The following is a 15,282-nucleotide window of genomic DNA, read 5'->3' as shown; positions in this document are numbered from 1 at the left end:
AAGAAAGCCCTTCCTTTAAGATAATAAGATTCAGGAAATACAAGGAAATAATGAGGTTTCAGATAATCTGGATCTAAGCAATATATGTCATCAACCCTACTAGGAATCATGTTCAGAAATGAACCAGTGCCAGTAAAGCTCTTGCAACAGAAAAGATGTATATTTCCTGTAATCAGACCCAATCTATACTCTGTTTGCAGCATATATGTAGTTTCTGAATGGTTTCCAGTGGCAGCTCTGTTTATGCATTATATTCATCCAAATACAGTAGGTCTGACATCTCTGGTATGGGCACATCTGGCATGCTAAACTGTGCAAGTCTAGTCACCTCTAGTCAGATTTCCAGGTGTTTTGGACTTCGGATCCCACATTTCCTAACAGCTGGTAAGCTGGCTGGGATTTCTGGAAATTGAAGTCCAAAACACCTGAAGGACCAAAAGTTGGAAACCAATGCAGTCATGCATTCGAGCTAAAACTCTCATTTAAGGGAGAGTGTAACCTCATCCAGTACAACCTGAATCCATATTCCCCAATTTGCCTTTTGACTGACTAGAACTAATCATTTCAGAATTAATTCAAATTGCTAGTACCAAAACAATCCCTTGGACTTGGGTGGAAAGGGGAGAGAAACTCTTTTAGTGGCTTAAAACAGAGGTGTCAAATGTGTGGCCCTCCAGATGTTTCGGCCTCCAACTCCCAGGTGCCCTAGCTTGTCAAATGACCAGGAATTCTGAGAGCTGAAGTCCAAAACACCAGGAGAGCCACAGGTTTGACACCACTGGTTTAAAATATGTGTTAGACAGGACAAAATTGAACCCCAAGGAATACCAATGACCAGGGTGTTTTCCACGTCCCATCACAGAGAACTGATCCAAAATGGTATTATGGTCAGTGACACTAAAAGCCACTAAGACATCGAGCAGAACCAAGAGAAATATATTCTCCAGTTCCTGGTCTAGGCCACTTGCCAAGATGACCTGAGCTGTGGCCATCCCATAACCAGGTCTGAAGTAAGATTAAAATTGATCTAGAATTAAACAGATCCATCCAGCAACTTCTGGAATTAGGCGGATACAAAATGTGTTGCCTCCCCCAAAAGGGATATTGGATACTAGAAGTTGTAAGGGGGGAGCATTTCAATATTATTATTATTATTATTATTATTATTATTATTATTTCCTATATTTATACCCCACCCATCTCACCCCAGGGGGGGGGGGGAGGGACGGCCTCACAAACACCATATGGTGTCATCATAATAAAACAATCAACAATACATTCAAATATTTAAAATATTAAAACAATAATTAAAACAATTGATTAACACATGCCTATTAAAATCAGAGTCTAAAATCCAGTCCAGGTCAAATCATTGCCATAAGTGTTAAAATCTTCTTTTACTTGCTGCTCACTAATCGGCCGCTGGGTCCCAAAGCCAGGTCTTGATTTTTCTTCTAAAAGACAGGAGGGAGGTGGCCATTCCAATGTCTCTGGGGAGAGCGTTCCACAGGCGGGGGCCACTGATGAGAAGGCCCTGTCCCTCGTCCCCACCAATCGCGTTTGCAATGTCGGTAGGGTCGAGAGCAGGGCCTCTCCAGAATATCTTAAGTTTCATGATGGTTCGTACCAGGAGATACGTTCGGACAGGTAGTCTGGGCCAGAACCGTTTAGGGCTAATTCTACAAACTATTTCTCATCACCACAGTACTGCAGCTCTATCCATAATAGATGAAGTATGCAGAAATACAGGGTTAGTCAAAATGAATAGGCCAATAAGAAAATTAATTGTACCCGAATGTATGTTTACTGTAACCAAACCACAGCTACGTAGCGACAGATAAACTATCAAAGTTTTTTTTGAGCAACACACATGTACGTTAATGCCGCTAGGAGTCGCTGTTTTCAAAATGGCGGAATCAGGCAAAGAGAAGGCGTTTTGTGTGATGACATTTGCTAAAACAATGTCAGTAATTACGGTCCAGCGAGAATTTCAAGCCAAGTATGGCAAGGAACCACCTCATCGACATTCCATTGCGAGGTGGGTAAAGCAATTTGAGGAGACGGGCTGCTTATGCAAGGGTAAAACCACAGGACGACTTAAAACAGCGCATATGTGCTGCATTCGATGCCATTACGTCGGATGTGCTGCAACGGATGTGGAATGAACTGGACTATCGCTTGGACGTCTGCCGTGTCACACGGGGCGCCCATATCGAACATCTCTGAAGGTGAGACAAAACTTTGATAATTTATCTGTCGATACGTAGCTGTAGTTTGGTTACAATAAACATACATTCGTCTAAAATTAATTTTCTTATTGGCCTATTCATTTTGACTAACCTTGTACTTCATTCAAGACGATGTTGGTTTTGGACTAAAGCAGGTTTGGGCAGTTTCCCCAAGTTTAGGCATATCCCTTGTCAGTGTACAAGGGCTGTTCCTCCTCTGAGCCCCTGAAACCTGGGGAAGGGAAAAGGTCTTTTTCTCCTCACTTCAGTTTAGGGGAAAATTTCTTTTAGAAAGACTGGGTGGAGGGGAGTCTGGATGCTATTGCAGGATTTTACTACTTTCTAACCAAATGGGGGATTGGGACTATACTGAGGACCCACAGAGTGCTCTTTGCCCACTGTCGGCTAACTGTCTGCGTCTACTGTATCCTCCTGCAGTTGAATTCAAAGAGAGGAAAAACAAGCGGAATTTTCACAAAGTAGTTTCTTGCACAAATGGTTTATGCCATAATTAAGGCATTTTTATTCATTAAGGGTACAAAGTTGGAGATTCCGTCTCAAATATCTCTCATGCTTAAATGTCACATTTGTTACTGTGACTGCAGGTGTCCCTTTTCAACACAGAGGTCTAATGGTTTTCATTCAGATGTTACAGTCCCATGTAACTATACTGAATATTTTTCCCCTTCTTAGTTTTGCTTTCAACAAAACAATTTGTCTCTGTAGAGCTCCACATTTCTTCTCCACCCTCTAATTGAAAATATTATACAATTCCATTTGATTATTATGCTTTTGTGTTTATTAACAAAAAAGTAAGTGGCAGCTGTTTTGACAGTTTCTGTATTTCACACCATTCCGTGATGAGTGGAATTACGGCATCTAGTTGTGTGAATGTAGCTTCTCTTGCTACTTAAAATTCTGTGAAAGTATGAGAAACAAAACAGTCTACATTATGCAGCATCAGTATAATAAAACAGAACTTCCAGATGCTTGTTAATACAATTTACCAAGCCAAACTGTCCACACTTGTGGAAAATATTAAACATTGTTTGTACAGGGAATTAACTATGAACTATTGGAGCTGAGATTGGTGTTGAAATATTTATTGCATAGTCAGGCCTTGTATATTCAAGCAGAGAATATCTTCTAGTGCTTTGTAAGCACAGAGAGGTTTAAACATGGAACACAATGACCCAAATAACAGCTTCCCAAGCTTCTACTAAATGCAGCTTGAAATGTTTTATATGAAGCAGTCTCTAAGTGCTTCCTAGCAGCTTGAGAATAATCTCTTATTGAGCTCAGCCCAATCATTGTATTGTGTAACACACCTCTGAAAAAAACGCAGTTTACATCCTGTATTACAGGCACTGGCATTACACAGCTCTTGGTTGTAGAAGCACTTTCAGAAGAGCAAGAACAGTTAGGGCATATACCATTAAACCTAAAAAGTCATAAGGAGTTTTCAATGCCTTATAGAGGAGTATGTAACATCTTGTAAAGGAATAATCAAAGTATCACTTTGACAATACTTGAGTAGAGATAAAAATGAGGTTTTTGGAAGTGGTAGAACCAATGACAGCAGTGGATATAACCCTATTTAATATTTGAAATGCCAATTCTTTAGCAAAAGGCCATACATAGGGAATGAGCCAACCTCCCTACTCAGAGGATGAAGTGTGTCTCAGACATTTGCACTACATACATCTTGCTTTGGAACAGGAATGTTGTAATAGAACCAGTAAATTGCTTTCAGAAAATACTTATTATCTGCCTATGGCCATGTTTGTTCTATGTCTGGCCAAGCAGCCTCGAGTGGGTAGGTGTAGGAAACAGCCTTCTATTTTTAATCATAACTGTCATTAAATTCGAGTAACTGCATATAGAAAGGTCAATCTTTGTATTGGTAGCCCAATATGTCACCGAAAATATTCTGTATTTCTGGAATGTAGAATAAAGGAAGCAAAATGGATTTTAGCTTTAAATCCCAATTCCATTTCAATTGCAGTGGAGTTGTGGAAATTAAGTCTGTCAAGGTTTGGCCATGAACTTTGCTTCTGCTGCCAGAAGCAAAGGAAATGACTTAAGCTGATATTCTTCCACTCTTCCTCCACTTGTGCTTTCTGAAAATTTCCTCTGGAAAACTGGGACACACTCCACAATTATGTGGGAGGTATAATGTGGAAAAAGTCAGAATCAGTCCAAGTTGTTTTCTCCAAGCAAAATCCTTGGTAAATCTGAGTAACTCCAGGGATCTGAGAACCCGGTTTCCTGGCCTTTGGGGGTCATGCCAGTCTTTTCTTATGAACATGGCAGTGACCTCAATAATGCCCTCAATGAAGGTATGATTCCTATCCTACAGAATAAAAAATCTTCTGTGCATCAAACAAGACAAACTATCAATCTCAACCTTCATCTCTGATAACTATTTTGTTCTCTGTGCACATATTCATTTATTGTCAGTTTTGTTTAGAAAGAAAAATTGTTATCACATTGCTGTGTGCCTTCTGGCTTGAAGAACAGAAGTCAAGTAGTGACATTTTTGGCCTGAATTATTGCTCTAATTTATCTTCCTTTCATCTAGCTCGTATTATAGATGAATCAAATGGAAAGTATGACCTGACAGAAAGTTGTCTAGAAGAAACAGGTGGATTGGGAGTTGACATCATCATTGATGCAGGAGGTCTGTAAATATTTCAGAACTCTATTAAGATGGTGAAATATTTGTTTCAAAGGTTTGTAAGAGTTGACTAAATTAAAAACTTTTATGATGTTAGTCCAGCTGTTACAGTGTCACATGTAATGTAGAAGCAGAAAAGAAGCCCTTTGATAAAAGTGTGAGACATTCTTGATTAAAACCATGAAAATGATATGAAATGGAGTATCTATCCAAATAGATAAGTTAATTGCATCTAAATTCCTCTAAACATAATGCAAACTAAAAATGTCTTTATTGGAGTAAGAGCATATCTAGAAAAATACAACAGAAATGCTATAATTGACACAATTTTCTGTTATATTTTAATTAATGCTTATATGTGGAACAGAGCCTCTGGTGGCACAGGGGGTAAAGAGCGGAGCTGCTGAACTTGCTGACCAAAAGGTTGGCGGATTGAATTCAGGGAGTGAGGTGAGCTCCCGCTGTTAGCCCCAGCTTTTGCCAACCTAGCAGTTTGAAAAACATGCAAATGTGAGTAGATCAATAAGTACTGCTTTGGTGGGAAGGTAACAGTGCTCCATGCAGTCATGCTGGCCACATTACCTTGGAGGTGTCTACAGACAATGGTGGATCTTTGGCTTAGATATGGAGATGAACACCACCCCCTAGAGTCGGACATGACTAGACTTAATGTCAAGGGGAAACCTTTATATGTGGAATATCTATATATTTTAATTGAATAATGGCATCATAGTTATCTTGGTTTCCCATGCAGAAGCCAATTTGCTAGCTGCTGCATTATAATCACTTTTTGTTCCAATAGGAGTGAGCAACGAAACCACAACTCTTTGTCCATGGTTTGCTTCTTGCGGCATCCAAATGTCAGAAATAATCACTTCATTGGCTTAGTTTTCCCTTGCAGGCCGCATAAGTAAATGTTACTGGTACCTTGGATTCTCTTCTCAAGCTTGTTAAGAGAAAAACAAAGGCAAAGAGCCATCTGTGCCCATATTGTAACAGCATGAGAAACAAATCACAAACCAAAGTACATGGTTTATTCAGCTGGTCTTATTGCAAGTGGAAACCATCAGAATGCTAGAACTATTACACTGTTTTCTCTCTTGCAACACTTAAGCCATTTGATTTGGCATTTTTTTCTCCAGTGTTCAAGGAACCATACCATATTTGTGGCCATTTGCTACTTTCATTTCCCATTTTTTTCTGGAAGCTCTCTATTGAGTTGTCCACACAATTCTTGTCATTTTAATTGACATTTATTACTGGGCTTATTTGCATCATGAAAGCAGTGGTGAAAATGACTTCAGGGCCATTCTGTGTTCTGTGCAGGTGGAATTTGGTAGATATATTGACGTTAAGGAAATATTAGAAAAAAGACTTGGCAGGATAATGCTCTGTACAAATACTATAGAGCAAAATGGTAGAGAAAATCAAGACCCTGGTACATTATGGGATTTCTGCTGGGTCATATTGAATCATGAGGGGGGATAAACTGTAGTTACCCTCCTACTTCCTCACTGACCAGGCCCGTGAAACCTGAAGGAAATTGGAGCCCAGCAACAGATTCTATTGACTTTGTTAAAGAAAAAAAGCTGTATCTTGAATATATTGTTGATGGGGAAGGTGTTAAAGACATAGGCAACCTAAATGCAATTTTTATTTTCTAAGGAAGTTGTTTTAATTTGTGTTTTTTAGTGAGATTACACAATAAGGAAGATAAAGTAGCTTCACAAAAAATATTGCCGCACAAACATGACATCATTACACTACTGAGTGTTGGAGGTCACTGGGTTACGATGGAAGAAAATCTTCAGGTAAGAAGAAATATCTGCAATGACTGGAGATAAGATCCACATGTTTATCATTCATCAGCTTGTAAAAGTGAATACCAATTTACTCTTTAAGTAGTTATCCTGTCAATAGTTGCCTGCGGATATGTTCCATTGAACAAAAGGAATATATTTCTAGATAAACTTACTTAGGTGATTCCTCATTGTCCAAGTAGGATAGTCTTCCAAGATTAGTGTACTGGCAGTGGGTCCGTAGGTGACTGTAGAGCCCTATTCTTGATCTGCATCTTCTCCCGCAGTGAGGGCATTGGTTTCCAGATGGAAGGCGGTCCTGGTCAGGGTTGCCTTGATGCGCCTTCCTCTTGGCACGTTTCTCTCTCTTGCCCTCTTTGTGCCTCTTCAAATTCTACAGCACTGCTGGTCACAGCTGACCTCCAGCTGGAGCACTCAAGGGTCAGGGCTTCCCAGTTCTCAGTGTCTATGCCAGAGTTTTTAAGGTTGGATTTGAGCCCGTCTTTAAATCTCTTTTCCTGCCCACCAACATTCCTTTTTCCATTCTTTAGTTTGGAGTAGAGCAACTGCTTTGAGAAACTGTGGTCGGGCATCCAGACAACGTGGCCAGTCCAGTGTAGTTGATGGCAGAGGACCATTGCTTCAGTGATGGTGGTCTTTGCTTCTTCCAGCACACTGACATTTGTCCGCTTGTCTTCCCAAGAGATTTGCAGGATTTTCCGGAGGCAGCGCTGATGGAATCGCTCCAGGAGTTGCATGTGACATCTGTAGACAGTCCACGTTTAGCAGGTGTATAGCAGGGTTGGGAGGACAATAGCTTTATAAACAAGCACCTTGATATCCCTACGGATGTCCTGGTTCTCAAACACTCTCTGCTTCATTCGGGGGGAAAAGCTGCACTCGCAGAGTTCAGGGGGTGTTGTATTTCAGTGTCAATGTTGGCAGCCACCTCACCACAAAAGTCAACATTGACACTGAACTACAACACCACTCTAGATAAACATGCCCTATATGTTCATATATATGTCCAGAAATTCTAGTCAAAAAATCAACCCCCCAAAACTGGGTCCACTTATTAATGGGTCAGTGTGTGTACTGTACCTTAATGCTTATTTTTTAAAAAGGAAACTGTGTAGTGTGGTGAAAGACAAAAGCTTAGTTTATCCCGTGGGACCTTTAAAAAAGTACCAACCCCCACTGCTTTTTCTTCCAGTTTTATCCCTATCTCTTTTCAAACAAGGAAACCAACTTTTTTTCATGTCAGAAGTGACTTAAGAAACTGCAAGTCACTTCTGGTGTGAGAGAATTGACTGTCTGCAGGGACATTGCCCAGGGGATGCCTAGATGTGTTACCATCCTTTTGGGAGGCTTTTCTCGTGTCCTTGCATGAGAAGCTGAAGCTGACAGATGGAGCTCACCCCATCTTGCAGATTCGAACTGCTGACCTACAGGTCAGTAGTTGAGACGGCATAGGGGTTTAACCCATTGCACCACTGTGGCTCCTGCAGGAAATCAACTAATATTCAAGATGTGCTTTTATTGATTGATTGATTGATTGATTGATATAAAATTTTAGAGAAGGAGCACTTGAGAGTTTTAGACAGTATTTGAGAGAGAAAAGGTATAGAAAGAAAAGTGGCAACAGCAAAAGAAAATAAGGTTATATACTTGAATTTAACAGAACATAAAAGAAAATATGGGTAAGACATGACTATAACAGAAAAAATACATTTATGCTCAATAACCGGAGAGGACAAATTCACACAAGAGGTTGACACCATCTGCTATCACCGGATGTCATTCTGTTTCTAAAGCAAGTCTCTTTAGTAATGAATTTTTGTGTATGCTTGCTCTGGCCAAATGCTCGCAGTCTAAATTCCTTTGCACTGCTGCACCCTGTAAAACCGGAAGTCTCTTGGACATGTGTTTTTGTTTAGTCTTCATGCATATTGTTTCCCACTTGAAGGATGTGAAGAAGGGATTCAATACTGCAACGGTATGCCTTTAAGACAGAGGTGGGAATCATATGACCCTCTGGATGTTGTTGTACTGCAGCTCCCAGCATTCTTCACCATAGTTATTCCAAAAAGGGCTGATAGGAATTGTAGTTCAGCAACATCTGAAGGGCTGTTCATTCTTACCTCTGCATCAGGACAAAATTATAGGAAGACAGGCAGATATGCAACTTACATAACAGCCAGGGTTTTATGGCTCAGGATTCTTCCTTGTTCTTGCTGCAGTTGCTTTACACTGTGTGTGCCTTCAAGTCACCTGTTTATTTATGGCAAGGAATAGTCAGAAGGAGCTTTGCCATTCCTTCTTCTGAAATATTGCCCACAGGAGCTGGTATCCATTGGCAGTCTCCCATCCAAAATCAGACTGGACTTTATTACAGTAATGAATGGCAGGGGTTACCCTGCCATTAATTATTGCCAAACTGCCATTTTCTGGAGGCAGTTGCTGCTGCTAATCAAACAACTTGTAGTTGCAGCAATATCCTATTAATACTTCATAAAGAAAACCCAATGAAATTTCTAATATAATATTGATCAACCCTTCGAGTACTGATTTGTCTTCATCTCTGCATGAGTTGTGCCTTAGAGATGAAAAAAATGGAAAGCAGTTGTCTAATTGCATTATGTATTTCCAGAATTTGTATTCCAATTATTCAATATGAATTATTTGTTCATGCCACTTTTATTTTGCATTATACAGCTTAATAATTTTTCACATTTTTAAAAAAAGTTGGATCCTCCAGATTGCCGATGTCTTTTCCTCAAAGGTGCTTCGGTCTCTTTTCTAAACGATGAAGTGTGGAATTTGTCAAATATGCAACAAGGGAAGTATCTCTATATCCTTTTACAAGTTGTTGCTTTTGTTAATATAGATATTTATATTCCACTTTCAGTGAAGCATTATCAACTGGTTTACAAAGGCATTGAAAGAATAGGCTTTGCTGATTTTAAAATAAAATGTTTGTCAAGCAGACCTTTTTTTAAAAAAAATGTTCTCATTATTTTTTCCACTGCTTTTCCATGCTGAGCAGCCCCCTGTGGTAGCATTTGGGTGGAGGTGAGAGCTGAATAGTGCTAGTTTACCAGCATATTTTTGTTGATTCTCATCTTCTTTCTGAGCAGGGTGGTTTTTATGACAGAGTACATTCTCTGTTTCAAAAGAAATGTTCAAAGCAGCTGGTGAAAACATACTGAAATGAATAGCATAATTTGTTTAAAAACATTGAATGCTTTTGGAATTCAGGAGTAATTGGAAATTGGTCAGTAATTAAATAAACTGCCTACATTGATTGCCTTACCACCTGCAGGCATGTGCTTAATTTCTTTCATCAAGGATGGCAAATGAGAAGCGTTTTGGGCGGTATTGTTATAATCTCATAATTATAGTTGAGACTGGGAGGATCTGTGGGATTTTGCACTTCCTTTTGCATATTCTCCATTGTTCTAATAATAATTTATTATAATAATTTTATTTCTTACCTGCCTCTCCTTATGGCTCAAGGTGGGTTAAAACACAGCTAAAAGTTCATGGATGGGAGAAGGGGGAGGTGGGTTTGAGGAAACAATATTTGTATTTTGAATTTTGCATATTGTATGTTACTTTCACATAACACAATAAAATATGTTATGAAAAACAGAGCTAAAACACATAATCATTATAAACATTACATAAAATACACATATTGAACATATTTCTACAAATGCATATATTAAAATACACAGAACGAAAGATATCAATTTAAAATTATTAAAATTGACTGGGTAGGCCTGCTAGAAGAGATAGATCTTCAGATGTGTTTCAGATTCCGACAACTCCAGGAGCACTCCCAAGCTGCAAACACAGTATTTCAGGGGAAGTGTAACTCCTTCCAGAACTGCTTGACACTCCTCCACCCCCAGATTAGGACACTTGGATTCAATTTCAATTTGTTTTTCTTCATCCAGCCCATTGCCACCTCCAGGCATTCATTCAGACGGGACACACTATCTTTATATAATTCTGTTTTGAAGGCATGGATAAATATATTTAGGTGCCATCAGCATACTGATAATACCCAGCCCCATGCCTATGGATGATCTCTCCCAACGGTTTCATATAAATATTAAGAGGCATTGGTGATTGAATGGTACCTTGTGGGATGCCATATAACGGCTCCTTTTTTGAGGAGCAGCTATGAGTGTAACATGGTTAATACTTAGTAGGACACTTTCTTAACTAAGGTTACCATATACAGTATATCATGATTATAGTTGATGCTAATATAACCTTCCTATGCTTCTGAATAGCTCTTAGGCTGTACTCCTATACTTAAAACATTAGTGCCAGGGCAAAAGTCCTGTAAAACTCTGTGGAACCTAGTTATGAACAGACAGGTTTATATTGTTAGCTATTCCTGAAAAATTGGAGTATTTACTGTTTATGGAAACCAACCTACTCGGTATCCCACTGTAGTCTGATGCTTCACATAGTTCCCACATTGTTGTTTTAAATTCAGTTTGATATGGTGTGCCTATTTTTAATTCACAATTTGCTAAGTGATTCTCTGTATTATATTTAAAACCAATATTTAGAATAAAGAAGTAGTATTTTATCAAATGCAAAGTACCTGTTGTTCCCTATTGAGTAAGAACAATTAGCTGAAACACTATTTTGGACTAAGGCACTTGATATTTAGGTGAGATTGGAGGAAAGGTATTTTTATTTTAGAGATGAAATACAATTGTGAGAATCAGTGGAATGCAATTACATTGCACAAAAAGTGTATAGGATCTTGTAATATGTGTATTTTTACACAAGCAGTACTTCTTAAATTATCCCCGATGAATAAGTATTGTGTTTTATCATTCATACAAAATAAGGTATTTTCTGGGTTGTTATGTAAGCTATTGTAATTGGACTCCAGTCTAATGAAAAATTATGATTTCAAGAACTCACCCTGTTTGTGTACTTCACTACAGACAATATATTCAGCTGAAACATTCTTTTGCAGTTCAGGAAAAGAACCTGAGAAGTAATAATTTTTACTCAGCCATTACCTTTTATGAGGTAGACATTAAATTACAAAATGTTCCTGTGACAAGAACAACTCTCACTTAACAAGATTTGTGCCCAGAAACGAAAGATCTGCCAAGGATAAAACAAACCTGTTTCAACTTGAAGTATGGTAATGCCATGCTGCACATGTTTTAACAAAAAACAGTGTCTTTGAGTTCAGTGGAACTTAAGTGGGTTTTGATTTTCACACTAGTCACCATGTATTAATTGTTTTTCTTGACAATTCCTTCTACGCATTTTGGAAGATATAATGGAAAAGTTGTCAAGTGGCATTTTTAGGTAAGTTAGATACACTACAATAGAATGGAACCTGTCACATTGCAGTTTTACATAATGCACTTGAATACATTTTATGGAGCTTAGTGAAACCTCAAGGTATGTGAATGTATAAGAATTGCAGTGTTAGTAGTATCTTTTTGGCTGTTACCGTTCATTATAGAGAATCTAAAATTAGTCCAATAGATTTTTGATTATTTTTTTCATGAAAAGCACAAAAATGATAAATTGCTGAAAAGGAAGCTGATCAAATGAGTGTTGGTGGGCTGATGAGTCAGAGGACAGAATCACCATGAGCAAAGAAAGCAAAGAGTTGGCTTGCGGTGATTCTGTCTACTGACTCACCAGCCCACCACCATTGGTAGTGAGGAGCTTTTAAAATTCTATAGCTTTTGACCTCTAGCAGCCAAAATGATCCTAACCATTTGATGTAATGCCAAAGTAAGATGCTTGGAAGCTAAACAGGATCACCTTTAAATAGTATTTGGATGGGAGATCACTAAGGAATATTTATTTATTTACTATATTTGTACCACACCTTTCTCCACCCTGTGCAGAACTCAAGGCGACTTACACTTAAGCAACTATTTGATGCCTTCAAAAATGATATACAATTAAAATATTTTAAAAGAATTACAAAATCTATTAAAATATTTAAAACATATAAAATGCCTTCAATGTTATCCACATTATCCAGAGTCATAGTCTGAGCTGTTTCAATAGTAATTGTACATAATTCCATATTTATCTATTGCACAAGATCTCCAAAGACTTGATCAAAAAGCCACGTTTATTACCAATACTATGGGCAATATTTTAGAGGAAAGAACTGACAAAATCTCCTTGCCTAAGAAAACCCCATGAAACTTGTCATTAAGTCAAGAGGGAATAATTAGGCAAGGGATATGCAGGTGGTTTTGCCCATTCCTTGTTCTGAACTGTAGCCTACAGTATCTGATAATCATTGGCAGTCCCCCATCCAAGTACTAAACAGAGCTGTCCTTGTGTAATATGGATTGCAATTGAGCCAAGAATACAGATAGACACAGTTTGAATAATTTATCTCCCAAGCAGTATAAAATGTTCATTTTTAAAACTACTTTTAATAGTTTTCTTTAAACGTCTGAAATACATTGAACAGCTGCTTCATGTTTGATCTTTCTCTGCCCGCTTGTTCTGGGGATCCTAGGCAGCCTGTAATACTTCTAGTTTGTTTAAGCAGTAAGGTTTGCTCTACTAAAAAGTAAAGTCTGCAGCAATTGTCCTGTCCTGTGTCTATTCTCATTTGAGCATACACTTGAGACACTTCTAAGAAATCATTTTCTTCCAGGCCGCTGTTGGATGAGCCAATCCCATTATATGAAGCTAAAGTTTCTATGGAAATGGTACAGAAGAATCAAGCAAGAAAAAGACAAGTTGTCCAATTGTGAAGCTTTTACGATAGTATAATTGTCTATTAAACAATGTTGTTTAGTGAATTTTAACTAAACTTTTAGTTAGCAATTGAAAGATCCTTTAAAGTTTTGATGAAAAAAATGAAGTTTCTTATCAGAGCGTTAATGTTTCTGTTGCCATATCTAACAGCAAATCATGATACAGTTCCCCGTGTTTGTCTTCGCATCTTCTTTCTCTCTTTTTGAAACTCTTGTACATAAAAAGGCAACATCTGCTTTTCTCTACTGTATTATTTCTATATAGTGTTTTTGTTTGTTTGTGTGGGATTTCAGTACAAGAGGGAATAAAACCCTATTAAAATCGTGAAACCAGTCTCTCTCAAGTGCTCTTTTAATGTAAGTTAATTCTCATAATTAGTCTTATTTTTCTTTAGTAATTGTTTTTGTTTAGGCTGCTATTAATCAAAGTGCTCTGCACTATTAATATCAAGAAAGGCATTCGCAAATTGGGTTGCTGTGAGTTTTCTGGGCTTTATTGCCATGTTTCAGAAGCTTTCTCTCCTGACATTCCACCCACGTCTATGGCAGTCATCCTTAGAAGTTGTGAGGTCTATTACCAAATTATTCTGTCCTTTTAAACTTTCACACATTTTTATGCATGCTACTTTTTTCTTTGGAAAGTGTTTTCATTGTTGCGTAGACTCCAATTTGAAGTAAGCAAGTCCTGTCAACATAACAACAGTCAGCCATCCACATTCCCTTGGCTTAGGAGCACAGGACCCCGCAAAATAGGGGGGGGGGGGAAGCACATTTAAAAATCTTCCTTTTTTAAATCTGCGAGACCACCTCTCTAGGAAGTGAGGTGGTCTCCAGTATAGCTCTGTGGTAATTCTAGCCGAGAGATGTGCTGGAGTACCTAAAAATTCCTAGAGAAAACGTTTTAATTAAACCAATGGATAATCAAATCCACAAAGGTTGAAACCGCAAGTGAAAAGGGCAAGATATCTATTCAAACATTAGAGTTATGTATAATTTGGCACAATAATAATTGAACTGTATTATAGAAAATGAGATGATATTTTTGAATATACAGTGAGCCCTGGATATCCACTGAGGTTTGATAACAGGATCCCTTGTAAATAACAAAGTATGTAGAGCAGTGGTTCCCAACCTGTGGGTCCCCAGATGTTTTGGCCTTCAACTCCCAGAAATCCAAACAGTTGGTAAATTGGCTGGGATGTCTGGGAGTTGTAGACCAAAACACCTGGGGACCCACAGGTTGTGAACCACTGATATAGAGAATGGTGTAGTAAGGTGGCGGAGGTGCAAAATCAAAGTTGGCTTTTTGGATTGAAAAAGAATTATCTAATCATGGGTGGTTTAATCCATGGATACAGGTGCTGTACTTTATTTTCAGAGGAAAAATATTGCTGTTATAGAAGTGGATTGGGGGGGGGGGGCACAACAGAAATGCAACAGAAGAGATATTCTGTAATAAATGTGTATATATGTCTACAAAAGAGCATTTTGCCTCCTCACACAACTCTTATTACATAAAAAATATTATTGAAGTTTTGGCATTTATTTCTTTTCCATAAAAAATGGTCTCCAGCACCCCAGAAACATTCTTTCAGAATTAGAGGGACTTAATCTGTGGAAAGGAGCTTTTATGGTACACCTTGAGCTTGGCATACCTGTCCGAACGTATCTCCTCCTATGAACCATCTAGGAGCTTAGAATCGTCTGGGGAGGCCCTGCTCTCGATCCTGCCTGCCTCAGAAGTGCGATTGGCAGAGTCGAAAGACAGGGCCTTCTCAATGGTGGCCCCCTGGGTATAG

At 38.5% G+C, this 15,282-nt stretch overlaps 1 protein-coding gene across 2 annotated transcripts in view; it reads left to right on the top strand.

Moving 5' to 3' along the window:
• CRYZL1 (crystallin zeta like 1) overlaps window positions 1-13,817 on the top strand; it is a 34,382-nt gene extending 20,565 nt beyond the window's left edge. For both annotated transcript variants that reach the window (XM_060770381.2, XM_060770382.2), the window contains 5 exons: window positions 4,810-4,908; window positions 6,598-6,716; window positions 9,450-9,555; window positions 12,008-12,053; window positions 13,381-13,817. In XM_060770381.2, the coding sequence (XP_060626364.2) occupies window positions 4,810-4,908; window positions 6,598-6,716; window positions 9,450-9,555; window positions 12,008-12,053; window positions 13,381-13,480 (470 nt within the window). In that variant the 3' untranslated portion in view covers window positions 13,481-13,817. The remainder of the gene's footprint in view (window positions 1-4,809; window positions 4,909-6,597; window positions 6,717-9,449; window positions 9,556-12,007; window positions 12,054-13,380) is intronic.
• The last annotated feature ends 1,465 nt before the right edge of the window (window positions 13,818-15,282 follow it).

The sequence above is a fragment of the Anolis sagrei genome, chromosome 3, assembly GCF_037176765.1.
Source record: "Anolis sagrei isolate rAnoSag1 chromosome 3, rAnoSag1.mat, whole genome shotgun sequence".
In the NCBI taxonomy this organism is placed as follows: domain Eukaryota; kingdom Metazoa; phylum Chordata; class Lepidosauria; order Squamata; family Dactyloidae; genus Anolis; species Anolis sagrei.
The sequence above is the reverse complement of the archived record's forward strand: the minus strand, read 5'-3'. Positions and strand labels throughout refer to the sequence as shown.